Genomic DNA, 25,570 nt, shown 5'->3' on the forward strand with positions numbered 1-25,570 from the left:
TTTTTTGGGACTATTCGGGGAACTTTTGGAGACCCTTTCGGGGCATTTCTGGATGGTTTTCGGGATCCGTCCGCGATAGCGTGGGGGTCATTTCGTTGCTTTTTCTGGATAATTTCGGGATCATTTGGGATCCTATCAGGTTATCAGCTCATTTAGTTCTTTTTTTTACTCAATTACAAAAATAAAATGCATTAGACAGAAAACAAAATTTTAAACAGATAATAAGCAGGCTAACGCAAATAGCCCATATATTTAAATTTCTCCTTGCGGACGGGGCCGCGGGTAAAGGCTAGTATATTTATATTTTTTTTGTAATATTTTTTGTGAAAACGATATTCGTGCATTATTTTCATAGCTAGACAGTCTTTATTTTAATTTGCAATGCTTTGTATAATATTCACACGCATCTATACAGCAGTGTTTGCAAATATTTTATGTATACATATATATTTACATTAACTATATAATAATAATGCGATAACATACATTGTATACAATAACCACATACTTACATAAATAAGCAGAGATCGTTAAGTAAAAACTTTAACAACATGCATGCAAAGAGATTAATTCACAAAGATTGAGGAGAGGTTTCACAAATACCTCATTAAGAGCTTTTCGAAATTAAATTAAGAGACCAGCAAACGATTTCGGTGAAAAAAGTTTATTAGAAAGCGTTAAACCGAGATTGAAAAAACGGTCATGCCGTAAATAGAATGATATCTCTTAGTAGAGATAAGTCAGATTCGATTTTCTATCAAATAGCTGAATGTAGTTTTTAAAAAGAATATACGAATAGTACACATTGATTGCCACCGATTTACCTGCAAAATAATTAATCGCTCCATTAATTTTTTGAACTACGTGCGATTTTTATATGCACAGCTGCGAGTAAAAAAAGCAGCAAAAATAGTTTACAAATCCTCAGTTTTACTTTTTTAGGTAACAAACTGTAAAGACCTGCGTAACGAAAGCCATGCAAACAAAGCAAAAACGTTTTCGAAAAAGATGTATCCAACTTCGAGTTTTTGGCAACTTTTTTAACGAAAATTATGTGAACCAATTTCGCAAACATTTTCAAAAAAAATTCGAAGCTTAGGAAAGTTTTTAAAAATCTTTAGAAACTTTTTGTAACGAAAATATTAGTTAACTTTATACGTTTTTAAAATGAAACGGAAGATTTTTGATATTTTGAATGTTTATAAAATTTAAATTTAAGAAAACTTTGTGTAACGAAAAGAATGTGCACTAATTTCGAAAATGTTTTCGAAAAAGTTTGAAATAAAGTTTTGCACACCTTTTATTGCAGAAGATCTAAAACACCCTTCCAAAAAAAATCAATAACTCAAACTCGTACTTTGTTAAACAAAAATTAAATATTTGGAAGTACACAAACTTTCCTAAAACTCTAAGAACATATTTGTAAGTTTACATAACGATTTTCTAAAACTTGTCGAATTTTCCATTTTTTTCGAAAGCGTTCGCGAAGTTGGTTTACATAGATTGGGTGAGACAAAACATTTATTTTTTTCTATTAACACAAGTAAAAAAAAAATAACTGCTAAATTGCAACTTATTTTTGCTGCTATTGTTTTCTCGCAGGTGTATGTTTTTGCGAAAACGTATTCGAAATTGGTTTCGCAGATTTGGTTAGACAATTCAAAATTTTTTTTAATTAACGCAAGTAAAAAAATAATTGACAAGACTTGCAAATCGCATTTACTTCTATTTTTTGTCGCAGATGTCAATTTTATACATTTTCCATTTATGTCAAATACTGAAGAACCATTCATATGTATAAATACGTTTATGAGCTATTTAAAATTGTATTGTGGTCCACTCGCTAGTTTCCATTGATACAACAACCTTTTACTGCAGACCATTTTTAAGATAAACAAACGGTTCAACAGCTCTAGCACTTTTTAAAATATTTATAAAATATTTATAAGCATATATGTATCTAGGTATGTATTTATATTCTAAATATGTGTATATATGTATTTGAATAGTATCGTGATAGAATGCATGAATTTAATTACGTACATATATGAAAAACAAAATTACTTGTTGGAAACGTGAATCACAATTGTTAAAAATTCTCATACAAATGCAAATTTATTTATAAACTAAATATAAATTTCGTCAAATAGTAAAATGAAACACATAATGCACATGTCTTTTGTTATTTACTTAGGAGGAACATTAAAATTTGTGCCCATTTATAACTTGTATTTTGTTTTTGGCAGAGTACTCAAGGGCTTTGGTGTTATTTGCCATTAATTAGGCCACTTGTGAATATGTATAGCTGTTATATCTGCGTCGACGAAAGTACATCATGAATATATAAGACAGCAGCAACATTACGCCGATAACTGTTATTAGAATAGCTGTAAAATAATATTAAGGTGATATTATTAATATATTCAAACAAAGTTATGATATTTAAATTTCAAATTTACCCATAGCCAAGCCAATATTCGCCTCATCATATGTCATCATCATTGTGGTCAATTTACATTCTTGTTCCCAATTAACTGGCAATATATCATTGTATATTGTAAACATTTTTTCTAATGGACATGCAACACCACAATCTGGTACGCTAAGTAATGTTGGTTCAGCGCTGGTATTTTTATAGAATAACGAAACAAATGGTTGATTTTTTTCATCAAGGCGTAATTCAAAAAGGACGCACGCTGTGTAAACTGGACTCTTCATCTAGAATTAATATAAAAAAAATGTGTTAAATGAAATGAATAAGTTCAAGTATGCAGCACTAATCGGTCTTTCATGATTTCATCAAATTTCTTGGCTATGGCCATTGTAAATTTCGAATATTTTTCTTGGGTGAAGTTGGAATAGTCGCAAACGAAAAAACAAATAAAGTTATTAAAATACAAATCGGATAATGAACGCATTTAAGGTAACTAGTGAGTCGAAAAAAAGTTGAAAAAATTCGGGTTTCAAATTGCTGATGCGAATTTCGTAATTTCTGTATTAAGAATTTTATTAAATTATTGCAACGAAAACCAAGTAAACTGATTAGAAAACGTTTTCAAAAATATAATAAAACTCAATTTTTTAAATATCTTTAGAATATGTTGTAACACAAACTTTGTTAGCAAGTTTCGGAAAAGTTTTCGAAAAAAATTTGAAATTTTAACAAAACTTATGAAAACTTAAAAGTTTTTATTTAGAATTTTAAAAAAGTTTATAAGTTTCCCTAATGAATATATTTAAAATTATAGTTTATTGTAAAAAAACTAAGAAAACTGATTCAGAAGCCGTTTTCAAAAAAATTGGAAAACTCAAGAAGTGTTTAAAAATCTTCATGTAAATTTCAAAATATTTATAAGAACTTCAAAGAGCTGTATGTAATGTAAACTTTTTAGGTAGTTTCGAAAACAAAATTTTTATTCAGAATTTTAAAAAAAGTTCATGAGAATGTTCTAATTTCTATATTTAGAAGTTTATTGCACTTATTGCAGCGAGAAGAATGGAAACTGAAAATTCAAGAGATTTTTTAAAATCTTTATGAAACTTTAAAATTTTTGTAAAGAAAAGTATAGTAACTTGTTTCGAATTTCATGTTATTAATTCGGTTTTGATAAGCTCAACATTTCCCTTTTATGTCCTTTTGAGCGCTGTAGTTGTTTTCTTTTTTGCACATACATCCATACATACATATAGTATGTATTTAAATTTTTATCTTGCACTTTTTTTTTAGAAATTGCCACAGCAAACAATTTTGACTAAAGAATATAAAACGATTTTGAGGTTTTACTATATCTTTCTACAGGGCTGTTCAAAAATTTGTATATTGAAGTGCAGATCACAATACATAAACAAAATTATATGTACACTGAAACAATTTTTTTAATTGACAAAAAAAAAATATTATTTCAAATGTTAAAAGAATTTTGATGGTCCCCTTAATGGATAAATTTTGAATTAAATTTTTTCTCAGTGCTTCAATATTTTTGATATATTTTTTGTTGTCAATTTGTTCTGTAAATTAGAATGTCGTACCGAAGTGCCTTGGCTAAACATGGAAGTATTTTTTCTTTGCACTTTCATACGAAATTCAGGCACTTTTGGTCGAGTTTATATGTGAGGGCATATGGGAATGCCATTAAAGTTTTTTTATATTCAAAGTGTGAATTTGTATCTGTGCCCATTGTTTAGGACAAAACAAAAACCAAAGTGCTATAAATGTACAGAGGTTGAGCAGCCGTCTTTCTAGGTCTTTAAGCCAGAGTTAAAATCAATTCGCCGCCAGACTATTGGTGTCAAATTGTTTCAAGTGTAACATATTGAGCATAAATCGTACATAAATAAACCTCACATCATATAATTTAAGTGTATTCAAAACACTCGCCACGGTTGTGTCATGTGCGCTGTAAACCCATACAGAACGATTTGGCTTCAATGATCCTTTGGTCTTGTCACGAAAACGTTGCAGTATTTCCCTAATTAATGGACCAGTCTTCAATCGTGCCATATGACGTGTATATGTATTTATGGCAAAGGCGAAATCAGCAATATATGTCATATCTTCGCTTGGATATATTTTTTTGGTCCATTCGGGGAGTGTGTAATTATAGAGTGACTCGATGAAAAATGTGTTATTTAAGCGTTGTACAGCCTCCAATGTACTCACTTTCTTGCCAGTATATTTTGTTAAATAGTCATATAGGTATTGATAGCGTTGATTTAGCTTTTGAAATTCGAGTGAATTGAAAAGTGTTGAACGTGCGTAATCATAAGCGGCGCAATATGCTTTACCAGCCAATTCCTTTAAGATGGACATAGAAATGTTCGAAATAAAGAAAAAAAATTATTCAAGCCAAAATCTTCATATTTTACCTTATCAAGTTTCTCGGGCATTGTATGCACGGGTATCGGTTGCCAAGCTATGTTCTTATTCCAGATTTCTTCACCAACAGGTGGATACAATCCTGCCAAATTAGACATTGCACTAGCCAGTGTACGATCTACATCTGTTGAGCGTACATAAATTTCATCTTCGGAGTATGTAAGATTCAAAATTGAGTCATAGCGTTTTCTCAGCCATTTACCAAGTTCGTAGTGTTGCTTTTTTCCAATCTGTAGGTATGAAATAGAAGTTAAAATCTATAAATACCCAGTCATAAGACATAATAACAGTAATAAGGCATAAAAATGGCAAAAAATGTTACTTTACTTTTTGCGAAATCTGCATCAAGTTGTAGATCTAGTGACCACATACTAGGAGTTTTCAATAGACCCTCAAAATAGGGACCAAAGCCCTTTTTTCATAGGTTGAGGCATATATTGGTTTATTTTAGTTTAGTCTATGAATTTATTTGTCATCGAACAGAAGGAATGTTAACTGTTCATTTGCTTTAAGAAATGTCAGAGAAATCTTGCAATATTGATCGAGATTTAAAAATGTTGCATAATTTCTTAATTTGAAGAAGGTTTTGATGAGTGTTTTCGATTTTGATGATATTTTGCCGGATATAGATCTTAAGGAAGTACTGTACTGTACCGCTATGCAGCACTTGCTCAGGGATTTACAATGCCCAAAAACTTTTCCGAGTGGAATTGTGGGAAATTCCTAAAAAAAATTTTAACCTAACCTCACATAACCTTTCATAGGAAAAAACACCGTTCAGGCTAAGCAATGGGTGCTATGGGGACTGTGCACCGCAAAATCAAGCATTTGTTATTAGTAGGCTGAATTTTAACGCGGTCGTACAGACACCGATGATGAACCACGCTCTGAGGCAGTTACATCAGAAAATATACATAAAATTCTGAAAATTGTTCGAAATGATCGTAAAATTAAATTGAGTGAGGTTGCTGACATCGTAAAGTTATCAAAAGAATGTTTTGCACGCATGCTTGGGTATAAAAAAGGTGTTTCAAAATTGGTACCACGTTTGCTCTTGCACCAAGACTTTGCACCTTGTCAAAAGTCGTTAGCGACAATGGAAAAATTGTGTCAATTGTTGTTCGAATTACTGCCCCATTCACCGCATCTCCAGATTCTTATTTAGCCCAAAGACTTTTCTACCTAGGTGTTAAAATAATTTAATTGCGATAGCGACAGTTTCAAGATGGGAATTAATACCATTTGAATATCAATTGGCAAGAACCGAATAGAAGTAGAAATAATGAAGGCAAATAAACAACCGCTGTGATAGCTGAATGCTTATAGCAGCGGCGCCTAAACGTTGCCGATGAAGGAATTTAGCAGTTCCCGAAATGGATCTATACAACGAGCTTTGGCAGTTGTCTAAATTTTTTTCCTTCTTCTATTCTAATTTAAAAATTGTTTCAAGTAAGAAAAAATTTATCATAACAATAATAATGATAAAATAATTATTGTTAGGCCTTGAGCTCGATTCAAACTCGCGATATTACCATTTGAGCTAAGTTATAAAGCCGTCATTAATGTAAGGTTATGTAAACCAATTTTTCAATACTTTCAATATATTATCAAAGTAAGAGTAAACAAATATTATCTGATAAGTATGAAGCAATTCAATAACTACTCCGCTACCTGATGCCCCTTACGAATGGTGAATTTCTTCTTTTGTATATAGCAATTTTTTTTCAAAAAGCTATAAAATTTTTTTTTTGGAAATTTTCGCTTCATTGTTTGGCTTTTCTTTAAAACAGAAATAACTACAATGAATATGCATGCAAATGCACACAAATATATGTACATACATATGTAAAATAAATAAGACGTACGTTTTTGGTCACTCTTGAAAATTGATTTATTATTTATTTTTGATCTTCTGCATTGTTGAATTTTTAGCATATGCATCAAATACCGGAAAAGGACCATTAACATAAATGAATATCATTTTAGTACGTATGCTTTGAATGGCTGTTGTTTATTTTTAAAATTATTCTTCATTAACCCATTAACGGCGAAAGGATGTTTAAATATCCCCAAAAACAGAGTTCGTTGAAATCGCCATATTTTGAAATCTATAACAAGGACGACAGTGTTATTTTTTATACCCAGCTGTACTTGTACACAGGGTATTATAACTTTGATTGGATAACGGTTGGTTGTACAGGTATAAAGGAATCGAGATAGATATAGACTTCCATATATCAAAATCATCATTATCAAAAAAAAAATTTGACTGAGCCATGTCCGTCCGTCTGTCCGTTAACACGATAACTTGAGTAAATATTGAGATATGGTACACGAGCTTATCTGGACCCAGAATAGATTGGTATTGAAAATGAGCGAAATCGGATGATAACCACGCCCCTTTTTTATATATATAACATTTTGGAAAACACAAAAACCCTGATTATTTACTAAATAATACTGCTATAGACTGCTATTGGAACTCTTGATAAAAATTTTAAAAATTTTTTAAAATGGGCGTGGAAAAAATCAATTTTATAAATATTATTAGTCATAAATCAAAAATCGTTAAACCTATCGTAACAAAATTCGGCAGAGAGGTTGATTTTACTATAAGGAATGCTTTAAAAAAAATTTACGAAATCGGTTAAGGACCACGTCCACTTTTATATAAAAGATTTTTAAAAGGGTCGTGGACGAATAAAATAAGCTATATCTTTGCAAAAAAGAGCTTTATATTGTGACGAATATTAGCAACACTTATTTTTTTATTTTTATTTTTTTTTAAGGGATACTATCATCTCTAAGCCGATACTGAGCACTTGTATGCACATAACCAAAATAATCATTATGTCTACACATATGTCCATACAAACAGCAAGTATCACTCACATACACGCGCATATGAGAAGCTATATACGTGCATCTGTAGTTATAATTTTATAGCTGGTAACTAAGTAAATTCTGGAAGCGCCTAGAAGTATGGAACGAGGAAATCGAAGAGTATAAAAGAGCGCTATCTGAGCAATCATAAATTCAGTTTGATTTAAGCAAGCTATCAGTTGCTAAGTATAAGTTTTATTTGTGAAGTACTTGAATAAAGACCATTTTTTCATTATTCAATATTGGAGTTATTTATTCAACAGTTTAGTGATTCGAATATTAGTAGAAGGTTGTAAATAAGAAGAATTTCAGTAAATTCGTTACAATATCACTGGTATTTCATTTCCCAAGTGGATTTTAATTTAATTTAAAAAAATGGGGGTGGCACCGCCACTTTTATGAAAAATTAGTTCAGATAATTGGCGGCCACCGTGGTGTGATGGTAGCGTGCTCCGCCTACCACACCGTATGCCCAGAGCAAAGCAATATCAAAATTTTGGAAATAAGGTTTTTCAATTAGAAGAACATCTTTCTAAGCGGGGTCGCCCCTCGGCAGTGTTTGGCAGGCGCTCCGGGTGTATTTCTGCCATGAAAAGCCCTCAGTGAAAACTCATCTGCCTTGCAGATGCCGTTCGGAGTCGGCATAAAACATGTAGGTCCCGTCCGGTCAATTTGTAGGGAAAATCAAGAGGAGCACGACGCAAATTAGAAGAGAAGCTCGACCTTAGATCTCTTCGGAGGTTATCGCGCCTTACATTTATTTTTTTTTAGTTCAGAATAGAACCATATATATATGTATTATTACGCAGCCTTGTAACAATATTAAGCACACAAAACAAACAACAACAGCATTTCAAGTGTACAGCTGGGTATGTAATGTTCGTTTTCACCCGAACTTAGACTTCCTTACTTGTTTTTCAAATTTTAAAAAAGTGTAGTGTAATCCTCTATTGATGGTCCTTTGTCGGATATAAATCCGGTAAGTTTCGGTAAAAGCACCATTAACGTGCAAGCCCGCCTATCTCGGGAACGATGTAATAGTATTACGAAATGTCGAATACTTTTTGTTGTATTTTCTTATCGAAGACCTGGCTTGCACATAACGAGGTTATCTTCATTCTCGTACTTAACTCCCAACCGTTAATTAAGTAATTTCCTGTATACATTTTCACTTTGATAATCGGTAATTATGAAAAAAATTTAGGGATGTCCTCTAATGGAAGCACGAATTAAATAGAAACGTGAAAGTTTTACAGTTAAAAATCTTGTTTCTGGTGATGGAATACATATGTATATGTGAACTCATAGATTAACTATTGTGGATTAATTCTCTAGAACCGATTCGAGACTATATCGGAACCATTTCATAACAGTTTTAGGATCGCTTCCGGACCATTTTATTTATAATTTTTGACAACTTCAGGATCATTGCAACACTATTTCAAAACCATTTCGGGCAGTTGCAAGATAACCACGGGATTATTTTAGATGCCATTTCATTTTAGGCAATTTGAGATATTGTTTTTGAACTCTATTAGGTTTGCGACACTTTCTCCATACAAAAATTTGATTTTTTTACAAATTTGAAGTATACTTATAAGCACGTTAGTCACCTAATAACTGCATGTAGGCGAGTTCAGCAAACAATGCATATATGAAACAAATTGAAATTAAACTAATAAAACAAAACATTTAACATGAAAGGAATTATATCGACCAATATATCTGCATCATTACTCCAAACCAGCCCTTTTTCATTTAATTTGTCTAGAATACTTTTAATGCCATAAGTCGAACAAAAATTATCCAATCCTTGTGAAATTTGGTAAGGGCATAGATTCTATGACGATGACTGTTTTCTGTGAAAATGGGCGAAATCGGTTGAAGCCACGCCCAGTTTTTATACACAGTCGACCGTCTGTCCTTCCGCTCGGCCGTTAACACGATAACTTGAGCAAAAATCGATATATCTTTACTAAACTCAGTTCACGTACTTATCTGAACTCACTTTGTATTGGCATACAAAATGGCTGAAATCCGATTATGACCACGCCCACTTTTTCGATATCGAAAATTACGAAAAATGAAACGAATGCCATAATTCTATACCAAATATGAAAAAAGGGATAAAACATTGTAATTGGATTGGTTTATTAACGCAAAATATAACTTTAGAAAAAACTTTGTAAAATGGGTGTGACACCTTCCATATTAAGTAGAATAAAATGAAAAAGTTCTGCAGGGCGAAATGAAAAGCCCTTGAAATCTTTGCAGGAATACTGTTCGTGGTATTACATATTTAAATAAATTAGCGGTACCCGACAGATGATGTTCTGGGTCACCCTGGTCCACATTTTGGTCGATATCTCCAAACGCCTTCAATTATACAACTAAGTGCCACTCACTTTTAAAACCCTCATTAATACCTTTAATTTGATACCCATATCGTACAAACACATTCTAGAGTCACCCCTGGTCCACCATTATGGCGACATCTCGAAAAGGCGTCTAACTAAGGCCCACTCCCTTTTAAAATACTCACTAACGCCTTTCATTTGATTCCCATATCGTACAAGCACATTCTAGAGTCACCCCTGGTCCACCTTTATGGCGATATCCCGAAATGTCGTCCACCTATAGAACTATTGCACACTCACTTTTAAAATACTCTTCAATATCTTCCATTTGATACCCATGTCATACAAACACATTCCTGGGTTACCCTGGGTTCATTTTCCTACGTGGTGATTTTCCCTTATTTCGTCTCCAAAGCTCTCAGCTGAGTATGTAATGTTCGGTTACATCCGAACTTAGCCTTCCTTACTTGTAATTTTTATTTCTGAATCAAAAATCAAGGGTAATTCTATACGACAGTGTGACACTCTAAATACTCGTCCAAAAATAATAAAAAGGGGGGTGGGGTTTCAAAAGACGCGTTTTGGATCCAGGACCGCGAATACGAAAGCGGAGGTCAAAAATTTTGCGTCTATCAAAAGATATTAACGAAAAACCGAAATTACCCCGGAGTGTTCTGAAACCGGGAGTGGGATCAATGGGAACACCTGTATCCATTGGCGGCCCTCGGTCCCGCTTATAAAAAATTACCCTAGGTGGGTCCAACTCCGGTTTGGATACCAAAACTATATGCGCACAAAACACTTATGTTCATTTTTTTTTTTTTTTTTGTGGGTACGACAAAATCATCAAAACTACAACAATAACATGAAAGTTTTCAATTTCTTTCGCAAATATCCCTTGGCATACCCAAAATTTTTTACCTCCACTCTCAGATTCGCGATCCTGGATCCACGCGTTTTTTGATACCTCTCTTGATATTTTTGGAGTGTATTAAGAGTGGTATGCTGTCGTATAGAAATCAGGTTTTGCAAAAAGTGTTTTTAATAAATGAACGTTACCATTTTAACTTTAATTTCCTGCTGGGATGCTCGCCCTCTCGCTCTCACTAATACACTTACATTTAAATTTTTGTCGACCACTGCTCCAAGCCCAATATAAGGAGACTGCCTGAAAGTATGCTACTCATAATGCTTTTGTTCGCAACGATCAAATTTATATCACAAATTAACATCGGGAAAAATTATAAACGTTTGTGATATAAATATCGTTTAGCTTAATGTGAAAATGTGCTAAGTCAACTTTTACGAATTTTACAGTAGACGAAAAAAACTGAATAATTTTTGAAATACCCTTCTTTTTTCAAAACTGTGAATGAGGATGCCTTAATTGCAATGCTTTTGAGTGTAGAAGCTTTGAAAAAGATAAATAAAATTTATCTATGCCAACCCAGCAGCATTTTATGACTTAGCACAATTTCCGCACTCAAAACAAATTTTTTCTCCTGACTTAGCACTTTTTACTCAATATGTTTTCCCATCACTCCTCCCCTTTAATGATTGAAATATAACACTAAAACTATATATTTCACAAAAAATACTATCTATTTGTCAAACTATTTCTGACGGTTCTGATCTGGACTCTTTTGGCAGATGGTGCGCAGACAATAACTTATTTTAAATTCAAACAAATGCTGTGTTGTGTCTTATTCCATAAAGACAACTGCCACATACTTTATCTACAAACTAAATGCTAAATCTCTTAATAGTTGTCAAGAGAGTAAAGACTTGGTTGTAATTTTTGACTCCACACTCTCTTTTTCTAGTCACATTGATTTCGTTGTTTCAAAATTTGTTGCAATGGTTGGCTTCAGTAGACTTAACACCAGTGACTTTAAGGACCCTATGACGTTGAAGGCACTTTATATATCCCTGGTCAGAAGTGGTCTTGAATATTGCTCAATAATATGGAATCCTTTCTATGAATCTAACTCCTATAAAATTGAGGGAGTACAAAAATTGTTTACAAATATTGCTTTACGTATGCTTCACTGACCAGACGGCCCCCATCATATACCAGCAGGCGCAAATTGCTTGGCCTTCAGGCTTTGCATGTCAGAAGAACTTTTATTTCACTCATGCTTGCCTATAATGTAATAAACTTAGGCACGAATTGCTCTAATTTATCTAATTTGTTCATTCCATATATTCCACTGCGTGATCTTCGGCATAATAGATTACACAGGCCGACAGCATCTCAGACCCAGGAACCGGACTATATACGTTCGAAGGATTTTGATGCGATAAATCGAAATTGGAACCTAAATTGCTCTATCAGCTCTGTTTTTCGAGATATCCTAACCTAAAAGTGAAAAAACACCGTTTTTGCCCATATTTGAGGTTATGTAGCCTTGCAGTTGTTTTCTTTCACCAAAATTAAAGGATGGCATCTTTGAATACAAGTCTTATTCTTTCAAATGGCGTTGAGTTTGCTCAAATATCATTTTTTTCGCTAAGATATCGTATTCTGAAATTTTGTCGTGTGGTAGGAGTGGTTTCTAGGGGTTAGGGGATACGGAAGTTGATAGGTTAACAGTTAAGTTGGTTAGCCCACTTGTGGTGTGAGATATCTAGATAAATAAGACTTATTTTAGGAAAAATATGCGAGTAAACGCTGTCCCCAGGGCTAAGTGGGTTAGCCGGTATGATAGGGGTGGTTTCTAGGCGTTAGGGCTGTGTGTGACTTGGTACCCGAGGGTTAGATAGTGTAGGGGTGTGGTGAGTTAGCAAACTTATGGTGTGAGACAAAATTTTAAGAAAAATAAAACTAAATTCAAGAAAATTAGTAATCGACTGTATCATGTCTATGTTATCTCAATCGATTTTCAGGTGTTGGGAAATTTAGAAACATGAAATTTTCAAAATGCGATATCTCAGCGAAAGAAAATGATATTTGAAACTCAACGCCATTTGAAAGAAGAAGACTTGTACCTAAAGATGCCATCCTTTAATTTTGGTGAAAGAATATATCTGCAAGGCTACATAAACTCAAATATGGGCAAAAACGGTGTTTTTTGCACTTTTAGGTTAGGATATCTCAAAAACCAGAGCTGATAGAGCAAGGCCAGATTTGGATTCAGCGCATCATAAATCTTCGGAAATATATAGTCTGGTTTCTGGGTCTGAATAATGGTTGAATTTTGTCGGCCTGCGTTATTTATCGAAATAACTCATAAAACGAATTATGCTATGAATGAACCTATAACTAGAACTATACATCTACATAGCAAATAGATTCAGTAGAGCTATTAATTTTAGTAACAGCTTATATAAGTTTAAGCTTGAATTGTTTTCTATTTTTAACTAGTCTGTAAGAAAGCATGTAGTTATCGCCATGTAAAAATTGAAGTAGATAAAAGTCAGCGCAAAGCATTTATCAAACACCAAATGCATGTCTCAATTGGGTGAATCCAATTTCAAGGGGTTGCGTTCGCAACCCTCTCAAGGGGTTGCCAGTGCAATATATAGCTTCTCCAACCCAATTGTCAACCTCGCCTACCCGTGGCGAACCATGTTTCATTGACAGGCTCTGGCGACCTCGAGTTCCTCATGGAGCTAGGGGTGGAGGGCGGGATGGCCTGGAAGGTTTAATGTGGTCATATAAATCGTTCCCGAGATGGTCGTGCTAGTACCTTAATAGTGCTTTGTTACCGGAACGTACCGGATCTATATCCGGGAAAGGACCATCAACATCGGCCCAAAGCCTTCGGGGATTGTCTTTATCGTTAATACAACAACAACAACAAAGCATGTACTTTTAGACTGAATGAATTAAATAAGTAAATAAAATGCGCGCACAAAGAAATTACTAGTAATTCAGATTGATATTACTGACTGGTTGACTTAGCACATTTTTTTTAACAACTGACGACTTAGCACATTTACACATCATTGCCACAGCACGTAAAAATTAAAAATTAAAAATTTTTTTGTGATCTTTTTATTTTGAATTCAGTTTTAAAACTGCATTAAAATACAATTTTGCAAAAAAGTGACTTAGCATCTTTTCACATTAAGCTAACGATATATAGATTTTTAAAGAAAATTAGTTTTAGTGGCAAAATTATGTATTGCGGCTTTATGTATGAATATCTCAAAAACGAGTACCGAAATAAGTATCTGATCGGTATTCAGTTTAAGCGAACCAAAGAGCTTTCGAGAAGTATGATCTCATTTCTCGAGCAGGACTTTTTTCAAATTTTGTCGGCCTGTGTAATTCCTAGGAAAAATAACTTTTAGTTACAATACTTTCAAACAATTGTTTGCCTATTGAAGCTTTGGCTCAGATGCAAGGGCCATGAAAGAACCTACATACTTCAATTTTATCATATTGATCATCGTTTTGTGGAAAATGTTTCTTGAACATTATAAGTTATTTCTTTTTTCAGAAATTCTTAAGATAGAGAGAATGGATTTATCTAAGCTGTCGTTTAAGCTTACGCTAAAACGTGAGTATAAGTACTTGATCGTTGCAAGCAAAAGCTATAATTGTAACCAGGCGATTTGCATCCAGTGCTCGAAAATAACTCTCGCCCATAATTTTTGAACAGCTGTTCAATTTATCCTATACTTATAGTTTCTCTTGCCTATTTTTCTTTTGGGTTTGTTTAACTTTGCAATTATGTTGGATTGCTGTGTCAAGAAGTGCACCAATCAAAAGAAAATTTCCCGTGGTGATACTTATGTTGTTGGCTCTGTGATAATATGGCTCATGTTATCTGTGCCGGTTTCTCTCACATAGGTGGTCGGGTGGTTGACCTAATATCCAGCAAAATTGGACTGAACTGGACATGTCATGATTGTCGTTCCGTAGAAAATGACATGCGAGCTTTTATGAGGCAAACTCAGAAAGAGTTCAACAACATTTTTATTGTGTTTCGTGACCTTAACGAAAGATTCAAAACGATGGAGGCTCACTTTAAAAAATTGAAAGTGATATCTGAATCCCCAAAACGTAAGAAATGTATGCCCAACAATGACTCCAACTTGTCTTCGAGTCAGGGGCAAAGCTGTCCTCCTACGAATGTCCCTTCAACCGCGTTGACTGATACGAACAGGCTTACCAAAGACGTTATGAACAATGCAGCTCAGGAATCTCCACAAGAATCTCCACAAGGTTGTGACGAGACTTCCAGTGATACGATTTCTGGCAACTTAAACGATGCACGAACTAATAGTGGTACCTTTGCGGCTGTTTGTTCTACGTCACCAATGTTGATTTCGCTGGACTCCCCAATTCATCCTACACCTCCACCGGTATCTTTAGCTCCAACAATAACAGTTACCGATACTGGGGTTGTTGCTAGCGATACAAGTGTACCTGAAAAAAATAGTACGGACTCGATAACCAACGCTATAACGGCCGCACCTTCCCAGCTCTCTGGTGCGCTATCCGCTACTCCTTTGCAGGTGACTGCCGTGCCACCTCGTAGGGCTGTATTTGTGTCCCGATTACACGCCTCGATTACCGAAAATGACATTGCTCATTACGTTTGCTCTAAACTTGGTGTTGCACCCACTAGTAACATCAATGTGTATAAATTTAACTTTAAATATGAGAGAGACATCTCCTCATTTAAAATATCCCTTTCAGATGAATATTTCGATAAGGTACTTGATTCCTCTTTTTGGCCCAAGCATACTGTGGTTCACTTGTTCACGAGAAAGGCGAGGGCCGAACCTGTTTTATTACAGCCAAAAAACGGTATGACGAACACAGTAATAACAACACAAAGGTAATTGCTGATCTGTCCCGTCTTCTCATTAATTACCAAAATGTTCGTGGTTTACGATCAAAACTTGTTCCATTCTTCCTTAATTCTTTCAACTTTTCTGCACAAGTTGTAGCTTTTACGGAGACCTGGCTAAAGCCTGATAATTACAATTCTGAGGTTTTTCAAATAAATATGCTGTTTATCGACGTGATCGCATCTCTAGAGCGGGAGGTGTCCTTATTGCTGTTGAATCTAACCTATCGTCTGAGTTGATTTCGCTGGACAATATCTCTCATATCGAATTCATAGCAGTTAGGCTTTCATTCGGTAGCTATAGCGTAATTGTTTGCTGTTCGTATATACCACCTCGTTCGGATATGGATGTTTATGCTAATCATAGCTCGGTCATCTGTGATTTGCATTCGCAGTTGGGAGATAACGATCGACTTGTTGTTGTTGGTGACTTTAACTTGCCAACAGTTAGTTGGGTTAATATAAGTGATTCAAACTTTTTAACTCCCACTGCTCAACATGACTTTCTCAATTGCTTGTTAGACTCATCTCTTTTACAGATTAACAATGTTCCAAATAGTGGAAATAAAATGCTGGATTTAGTATTTGTGGATGGCTCGGTGGGTACTGCCCTTACGCGAATACCACCTTTATCCCTTCCAGAAGACCCTCTTCACCCTACGCTAGAGATATCACTTGATATCAGCCTACCCCGTAGGATTCAAGTACAGTCTCGTCCCCGATCTAGATGCTTCTACAAAGCGAATTTCATTATGCTCAATGATCTGTTGGCTTCCCATGATTGGTCGGATCTCTATGCTTGCACTGATGTCGATCCGGCTATCTCTATATTTTACAGTACGCTTGATGGCTTCTTTGATACCTGCATTCCTACTCGCTATACCCTATGTTCGAATAAGCCCCCTTGGTTTTCAAGGCAACTTATCAGACTTAATAACATTAAATCTAGGCTTTATAAGAGATTCAAGAAATCTGGAGCATCTGCAGACCTCTCTAAATATCTAGTAGCTCGTTCTAAATTTCACCGTCTTAATCAGCTTTGTTATAAAAATTACTTGAGTTGTTGTAAAGCCCAATTTTTTAGAAATCCTAAAAAGTTTTACAGTTTCGTAAATTCAAAGCGGACAACTTCTGAGTATCCTTCCTCATTAACCCTTGGAGGTAAAAAAGCTTGCACTGATGACGACGTTGCTGGACTATTTTCTGAGTTCTTTAAGTCCACGTATTCATCCAGTGGTTTTCATTCCGGTCAATATCCCTATCCCTTAGATAGCTCGAATTACATTAGGAATCCTGCTATTGATGGTAATATTGTTCTTCAGAGTCTTCAGTCTTTGAAGCCCACCTTTTCTCCGGGACCGGACGGTGTTCGTAGTGGCGTGCTTAGGTACTGCGCCGAAAACATGTATGAGCCTATTTTAAAGTTATTTGAGCTATCTCTGGGTGCTGCGTCATTCCCGGCACTTTGGAAACAGTCTTTTATTATACCCCTGCATAAAAAAGGTAGTAGGTCAAAAGTTGAAAACTACAGGGGTATTGCTAAACTTTCAGTCATTCCTTAAGTCTTTGAACAGATTGTTACCAGTCAACTCCAATACCAGTGTTCTAGTCATTTATCTCCATGCCAACACGGTTTTATTCGTCAAAGGTCAACCACTACAAATTTGCTTGTATTCACCTCTATAGTTATGGAAGGATTTTTAGCGAACAAGCAAACGGATGTCATCTACACGGACTTCAGCAAAGCATTTGATACCGTCAACCATGAGTTGCTTATTGATAAGCTTGATTTACTGGGCTTTCCGTTTCACCTATTAATATGGCTGAAAAGCTATCTTTCTAACCGGACCCAAAAAGTCCTGTTCAAGTGCAATCTGTCGGAATCGTTCGGAGTTTCCTCCGGCGTACCCCAGGGAAGTCATCTAGGTCCTTTGCTCTTTGCCCTTTTCATTAATGACTTGCCACAGACAATATTATATTCCCAAACTATAATGTATGCGGATGATGTAAAACTTTGCTACATTTACTGTCCTACCGATTTGAGTTCCTTGGATCTTCTTCAGGCCGACTTGGACTCGTTCCAATGTTGGTGCGCAACAAATTTACTAGCTTTAAATTGCTCTAAATATAAGCATATGACATTTCACCGAGTGAAGCCAGCATTGAAATCTTATGTAATAGATGGTACGCCTTTGGAGCGTATATCTATTGCAAATGATCTAGGTGTCCTTTTTGATCCGAAATTGAATTTTAACATGCATATTTCATCTATAGCCAACAAAGCGTTGGGTTTACTTGGATTTGTTAAAAGATGGGCTAAAGAGTTCGATGATCCGTACCTCACTAAGGTTCTTTACACATCGTTGGTTCGTCCAATACTCGAGTATTGCTCATGCGTTTGGTCTCCTGTTTCTCAAAAGCATATAAAGCGTCTTGAGTCAGTTCAAAAGCAATTTTTGATATTTGCATTGCGCGGCCTTAATTGGGACTCAAGTCTCCACCTTCCTCCATACAGAAGTAGACTTCTTCTTATTAACTTACCCACTCTGGAAAATCGGAGAATATTACTGGGGGTATTGTTCATCCATAAGCTCATTATTGGAGAAATTGATTCCGCGGACCTCCTTAGCCGCTTGTTTTTTGCGGTTCCCCCTAGAGTATCCAGACACTACGTTCCTTTCTATTTACCCCTTTGTCGACGAAACTTTGGTAAAAATAATCCTCTTCTTATCTGGTGCGCGCACTACAATGACTTGTATAGCTGCAATGACTTATAGCTGCTATCTAATTTAAGAGATACAAGCTAATTTAATTTGCCGGCATTTTATTCCTTCGATAAAAAACAGGAACTATCTCGCTTAAGGATGGAGGAACATTTATCAAAATGTATCATTAAGAAGGAACAAGACAGTACTGTTGATTGGAATCTCCAACAACGTAAAAACATGCTTTTTCATGAGTCACTGACCGGAATCGTATGCATTCCGGCAGTATAATCTTATGGATCAGGCATCGAGCTGATTGGAATCCGGTGCATTCCAACAACACAGGTCATGTTACTTTTTTATGCCTTGTGATGGCGTATCCTCATTACACTACTCTTAGCACTGCCGGATTCCCATGACATGCTGATGGGAATCTTGTTGCATTCCAACAGCGAGATTGGAATCCACTGCATTCCGAAATCATGCTGAGCGGAATCTGTTGCATTCCGCCAGTATAAGATTTCGGCATAAGATCTTATTTCTACTCATGTTTCTTATTATTATATTCTGAAATTAAATAGTAATGTTCATTAATATTTCTTTATTTGTAATATAACATTGTTGAAATCTCGATATATCTTAAATTTTATCTTTTGAGTTGTATATTTATATATCTTTTATATTATGCAGTCGACCATAGTTTGTCGTCGACTTTAAATAATAAATAAATAAATAAATAAATGGGGGGATTCCCCACGGCCCGGGGTTTCTCAGGGGGCCCGCGATTTAGAGGTACTAAGACATTTTTTTTTTAATTCAGGAGAGTCTTTAGTTGTTCAATGTGCAAATTTTAAGCCAAGTTTCAAAAGCAACGAATATTGATAATGCTTTTTTGCCTGGGCCTTCGAGCAGTGAGGAGACAATAAAAACATTAAACAAAAATGTATGTTTACATGAATCCGAAATCGTAAAGTTGTTTTCGTGGTGACACTGATGAAGGTTCATCTTCAAAAAGTCTTCCAACAATACCGCCAACTCTGCATCAAAGTCCAGATTATTTAAACGACTTCGATATCGGTACCATGAATAATGAGTTTTTGCGATCTGAATAAGTCAACGAAATAATTCGTCGAGGTCATCAAAAGTGTCCTGTTATTTTTCCACGTGATTGTCATGACGAGGCATTTCCTACCTCGTTGTTAAACAGAATCTTGCCAAATGGAGAGAAAGTGGAGCGTGACTGGTTAGTATGTAGTGTCAGTATCAAAGCTTTTTATTGCCTACCATGTCGTCTGTGAGGCACCAATACTTTAAATCGACCTAAAGTTTGTTGTCCTGGCGGATATTCGAAATTCCAGGTATGGAAGAAGCTATACGATAAACTGCCATCACACGATAATTCTCAAGATCACAGTAAATTTTATAATCTTTACAAAATCTAATTCAAAAGGAGGCTACAATTGATACACTTATCAATGAACAGCTAATCACTGAAACTCAAAAGTGGAAAGAAATTTTATATAGAATTTTCGACACTATTTTATTTTTGGGTGAAAGAGGCCTAGATTTCAAAGGCGAAAGTATATATCTTGGTGAACGAAACAATTGACATTTTTTCGGCATCTAAGATCTCATAAGCCAATATGATCCGATACTTAGAGATCATTTGGAGAAAGCTAGGATTTCACAACAGCAGCACAAACGTTTACAAGTTCGCTATCTTTCCCCAGACATTCAGAACGAGTTTATACAAAATTGTGCAAAGCACGTGAGGGAAACTATATTAGATCAAGGCAAGAAAGCCAAGTATTTTGCCATTATCGTTGATGCTATGCCTGATGCTAGTCACGTTGACTACGTTCATTTTGCGCTGTTGTTGTTGTTGTTGTAGCAATGCTCGCCCCACCTAATAGCCGCGACCGATCACAAATTGTCATCGATATCCTCTAACGGGAGTCCAAGGAAACTTGCCGTTTCAACAGGGGTGGACCATAAGGAAAGGGGTGTTAGAGGCGTTGGTTCCACATTACAATTGAAGAGATGGTTGGTGTTATGTGGGGACACATTGCAAGCGGGGCATACATTTTATATGTCGGGGTTGATTCTGGATAGGTAAGAGTTTAACCTGTTACAGTATCCAGAACGAAGTTGAGCAAGAGTGACACGCGTTTCCCTGGGGAGTATGCGTTCCTCTTCCGCAAGTTTTGGATAATTTTCGTTAAGTACTGGATTCACCGGGCAATATGCGGCATAAAGGTCCGACGCCTGTTTATGGAGTTCACCAAGGACCTGCTTGTGTTTTTTCACTTCATACGGCTGTGTTCTCAGGTGCCGTATTTCCTCAAAATGCTTACGGAGATGACTCCTTAAGCCACTAGGCGGTGCTGGTTCATCAATCAGATGTCTGTTGGGATGCCCAGGTTTCTGGGTATTCAACAGGAACTGTTTGGTCAGCATCTCATTTCTCTCCCTGATGGAGAGTATTCTCGCCTCATTATGCAGATGGTGTTCTGGGGACATAAGAAGACAGCCCGTGGCGATTCTGAGGGCAGTATTTTGGCAGGCCTGTAGTTTCTTCCAGTAGGTGATTTTTAGGCTTGGCGACCATATGGGTGACGCGTAGCACGTAATCGGCTGGCTAATTGCTTTGTATGTAGTCATGAGCGTTTCTTTATCTTTTTCCCAAGTACTGCCAGCGAGGGATTTGAGGATTTTGTTACGGCTCTGAATTCTCGGAACAATTGCGGCTGTGTGCTCACCAAAATGTAGATCCTGATCAAACGTCACACCCAAGATTTTGGGGTGTCGGACAGTCGGTAGTGTAGTGCCATCGACGTGGATGTTCAAAATGGTCGACATTTGGGGCGTCCATGTTGTAAATAAGGTCGCGGAAGATTTAGTCGGTGATAATGCCAGGTTTCGCGAGGCGAAAAAACTGGAGAGATCAGGGAGGTAGTCGTTTATTTTATTGCATAGCGCATCGATCTTTGGGCCGGGCCTGTGGCCATTATTGTGCAGTCATCGGCGTAGGAAACGATTGTGACTCCTTCCTGAAGGTAGCTTAGATATGTAGAAATTAAACAAAAGTGGGGATAGGACACCACCCTGTGGCACCCCCTGTTTAATTCTCCTTGGTTTTGATGTTTCGTTTCTAAATTGCACCGATGCCTGCCGACCACCCAGATAATTTGCGGTCCACCTTTTAAGACATGGGGGAAGGGTAGACCCTTCCAGGTCCTGCAGTAACGAGCCATGGTTGACCGTATCAAAAGCTTTTGATAGGTCTAGCGCTACGAGTACTGTTCTATGGTGGGGGTATTGATTTAAACCGCAATTTATCTGGGTGCTAATGGCATTCAGCGCGGTGGTAGTGCTATGGAGTTTTCTGAAGCCATGCTGATGAGGGGCTAGCTGCAAATTTGCTTGGAAATAAGGGAGCAGAATGGCTTCAAGCGTCTTTGCCACTGGCGATAGGAGAGATATCGGACGATACGACTCACCTATGTTAGCTGGTTTCCCAGGCTTTAGTAGCGGGACCACCTTGGCCATTTTCCATTTCTCAGTATGGCAAAGGAAGGTGGAAAGAGACAGATTGAAGACATGTGCTAAATATTTGAACCCCTCTTTCCCTAGGTTTTTAAGCATCGGCATGGCTATGCCGAGGGGCTATTGGGAGTTGTTATTGAAATACCTATTTGGGCGGGGCTGGCGATATATGGCGTTCCTGCGGTTGAAGTTCATGAACGTGAGGCATGCCGAGTAGGTCTCGGGCGACGATTTGGGTTTTGCACTAGTAGCCAAGTGGGGAGGTCACCATTTAGGCCTCTAATGAACACATCTAATGCTCTTCAAACCTTCTAAGTTTGGCGAGAATGGCGTTAACGGCGTCATTCATTTCCGTTAAGGAGTTTTTCATCTTTTCTGGATTCATGCTGGAATGAAAAGATATACAGTGAGGCTTAACTGCTCGGTTTAGCACGACCAAAGGCGTCCTCAACCTCTTTAGCGGTGATGGTGATTGGTGACGCGCTGAATTTGTGTTTATGTGCGCGTCTATTGGCTCTCCGTCTATCTTTGTCGACCGTAGGATGCATTATATATTGTCGGCAGAAAGCGCTCGCGCATTTTTTCGCGTCCGACAGCACTTTGTCGCCAAAGGCGATGGAAACTTTGTCTTTGTGCTTAGTCGGATTCGATAGGGACTTTACGGTGGACCAAAGTTTACCCACACCGGTAGAGAGGTTACAACCTCTTAGGTGCTCCTCCCATTTCGCCCGCTTGTGTTCATTTACAAGCAATCTGATGCGTTGGTTTATATCCCTTATTTGGGGGTCGCCTGGGTCAAGCTGTCTTACAAGGTCACGTTCTCTCGCTAAGTTTGCGGCCTCCGCCGGGAAGTGGGGCCGGATTTCGGGAATTCTCCCGGCGGGAATGAAATGTGCCGAGGCGGATTTAATGACCTTACGGAAGGCACGCTCCCCTTGGCGGGCATCATTCGGGATAGGGAGGGCAGCTAGGCGGCTGTCTGTAAACGATTTATATTCTTCCCACTTTCCTTTTTTGAAGTTTATGAAAGTGCGTTTTTCAGAGACGATGAAGTCGGCGTTACGCTCAAGCGAAATAAGTATGGGCAGGTGGTCGGATGCCAATGTTACCATCGGCTGCCAGTTGACGCAGTTTACGAGTTCTGCGCTCACGATTGAGATATCTGGTGAGCTGTGACAGCTTCCTACCATACGTGTGGGGGCGTCTCCGTTTGCTGTGCAGAACGTCGTTTCTTCTATTTGATCCGCCAACATCTCACCCCTACTGTCCGCCCGCAAGTTTGAATGCCATAGACCCCATCTAATTCATTTTGCGCTAACTCCATTTCATTTCGAAAGCAACAAATTTTACAATTAAAAAACCGTTTTTGGCTTTCGTGAATTGTAATCAAAAAACTGATCAGAAAATCGCTGATCTAATTTGCCATACTCTAGGTAAACATGAAATCCCATTAAAAGATTACCGTGCACAAGGGTACGATAACGGCGCCAATATGAAAGCTTACAACGGAGCACTACGTCACATTCTCGACAAAAACTCGAACGCTGATTACTCGATTTGTGCAACCCTCAGTCTCAATTTATGTGGTATTGATGGTGCATGCTGATGTTGTACGGCTGCATTTTACTTTATTCGGAGTTGTACAAAATCTTTTACTATTCTCAGCAGCACTCCACAACGATGGGACATCCTCAAAAAAATGTACCGAACTCTCTTCATAGTCTGTCAGACAAAAGCCAAATTTGACTGCGCAAGCATACGGAGATGTCACCTGCATTCTCAAGTACATCAACAAGTTCGAATGTATCTTGCTGTCCTAAGCTTGGTTCAAAATACTGACTACCATTAATGAAAGAAACGTAGTCCTCCAAGCTAGAGACGCCACCATAGATGTTGAGGTCCGACATCTAGATGCCTTATTAGCTGATTTGAAGTTGATCAGGAACCAATGGGAAACAATTTTAAACGAATGCAAAACAGTTGCTATTCAACTGACCATCTCGCCAAAGTTTCCCCACATTCGAAAGAGAAACCCGAAAAGACGTTCTGAAGATAATTTAAATGAGATGATTGCGGATAATTCAGAGTGTGATTTTAACAATAGACACTCCCCCAAAGCCTTCGGGGAGCAACCTTATTACCTTTACCTTCGCAGAGAAGTGTATGGAGGACTTTAAAGTAGTATATCATCGTAAATACCTTCATTAAAATAATAAATTGAGTTTTTTGAACTTACATTAGTCAATTCACCCCAACCAACTGGCCAGTTTTTGCGACCTTTCCATGGATCCGTAGGATATGGTTCAATAGGCGTACGATCACCATGACGATAAAGCTGAAAAAATCGTAAATAAATGAATTCATTTTAAAGATCTTTAATGTTGAACTAATTACTTTACAAAATATTTAATTCATACACACACACTTACCACATGGGCGAATATTAATTTTCCTTTCAACGCCGACGGCAACGCATTACTAGCGTATTTAAGTTGCTGCTGTTCTCGTTCACCTTGTGTGGTTATTGACACTTCCACCTCGGCCATGCTTAATACAGAAGTGGCACAACATAATATAACGAGGAATAGCCAAATGGCCCTATACAAATTTGTGATTTCAGGCATATTTACTTAGCGCAGGTACTTGTAATACTATTTTTCTAGTTTTGAATTGATATTTTATGAGCTCAGTACAACAAACTGACCGTTTTAGTGATAGTTAAAAATAAACAACGAAATCAACCCTCCACAAGTCGCAAACATATGGAAGTTGACCACTTGCGTCGCTTTGAGTTTGTAGCTCAAATATGTATGTAAATAGAAGCACTTGCGGATTTTCTATCACTTGGTTTTTGTCCTTTTTTTTAATTTCTGGTCGCATTTACATACTCCACTGCTGCGCCGTTCCACGTTCCGTTCGCTTCATTGGCTTCTTGGCCACGAAGTGGGAGGCCTCCATTAATTAATCTTTTTTATATTGCATATTTGCGACCGTTTTTCGTATGCTGCGTGTCAAATTCGTTGAATATCGTGTACAAGTAAAGCATTATAAATTTAGAAATAAGTTATTTATATTACTTAATTTCCTGTTGCATTAATTTCTCTGTCAATTTCTTCATAAAATCGTTGTTGCTTTGAGTTAATTTTTAAGTTAAGTTTAATAAAACATGTTTAAAAGCAATTATTTACCATCAACGCTGTTTAATATACTTGAAATTCGTCCAACGCTTTAACAAAGCCCTATATTATATGTATGTACGTATGTATATGCATTTGTATAAATACAAATAAATATTTTGCATATAATCCACTAATCTTTAACGATTCTTTTATATACTTCAACGAAGTAAGACATTTTTTGCGACTTTGATAGCAATCATCATTGTTTGATAGTAAACAC

The 25,570-nt window shown here is 36.7% G+C and overlaps 1 protein-coding gene across 1 annotated transcript; it reads right to left on the reverse strand.

Moving 5' to 3' along the window:
• Positions 1-343: 343 nt before the first annotated feature.
• Positions 344-25,564, reverse strand: Acph-1 (Acid phosphatase 1). Its single transcript, XM_067763296.1, has 7 exons — positions 25,360-25,564; positions 24,601-25,302; positions 24,408-24,506; positions 4,867-5,106; positions 4,346-4,795; positions 2,460-2,718; positions 344-2,387 (listed from the first exon to the last, which is right to left on the reverse strand). The coding sequence occupies exons 2-7, from the start codon at positions 24,793-24,795 to the stop codon at positions 2,281-2,283; spliced, it is 1,350 nt and encodes a 449-aa protein (XP_067619397.1). The 5' UTR covers positions 24,796-25,302; positions 25,360-25,564; the 3' UTR covers positions 344-2,280.
• Between the last annotated feature and the right edge of the window lie 6 nt (positions 25,565-25,570).

The sequence above is a fragment of the Eurosta solidaginis genome, chromosome 1, assembly GCF_040869045.1.
Source record: "Eurosta solidaginis isolate ZX-2024a chromosome 1, ASM4086904v1, whole genome shotgun sequence".
Classification (NCBI taxonomy): Eukaryota; Metazoa; Arthropoda; class Insecta; order Diptera; family Tephritidae; genus Eurosta; species Eurosta solidaginis.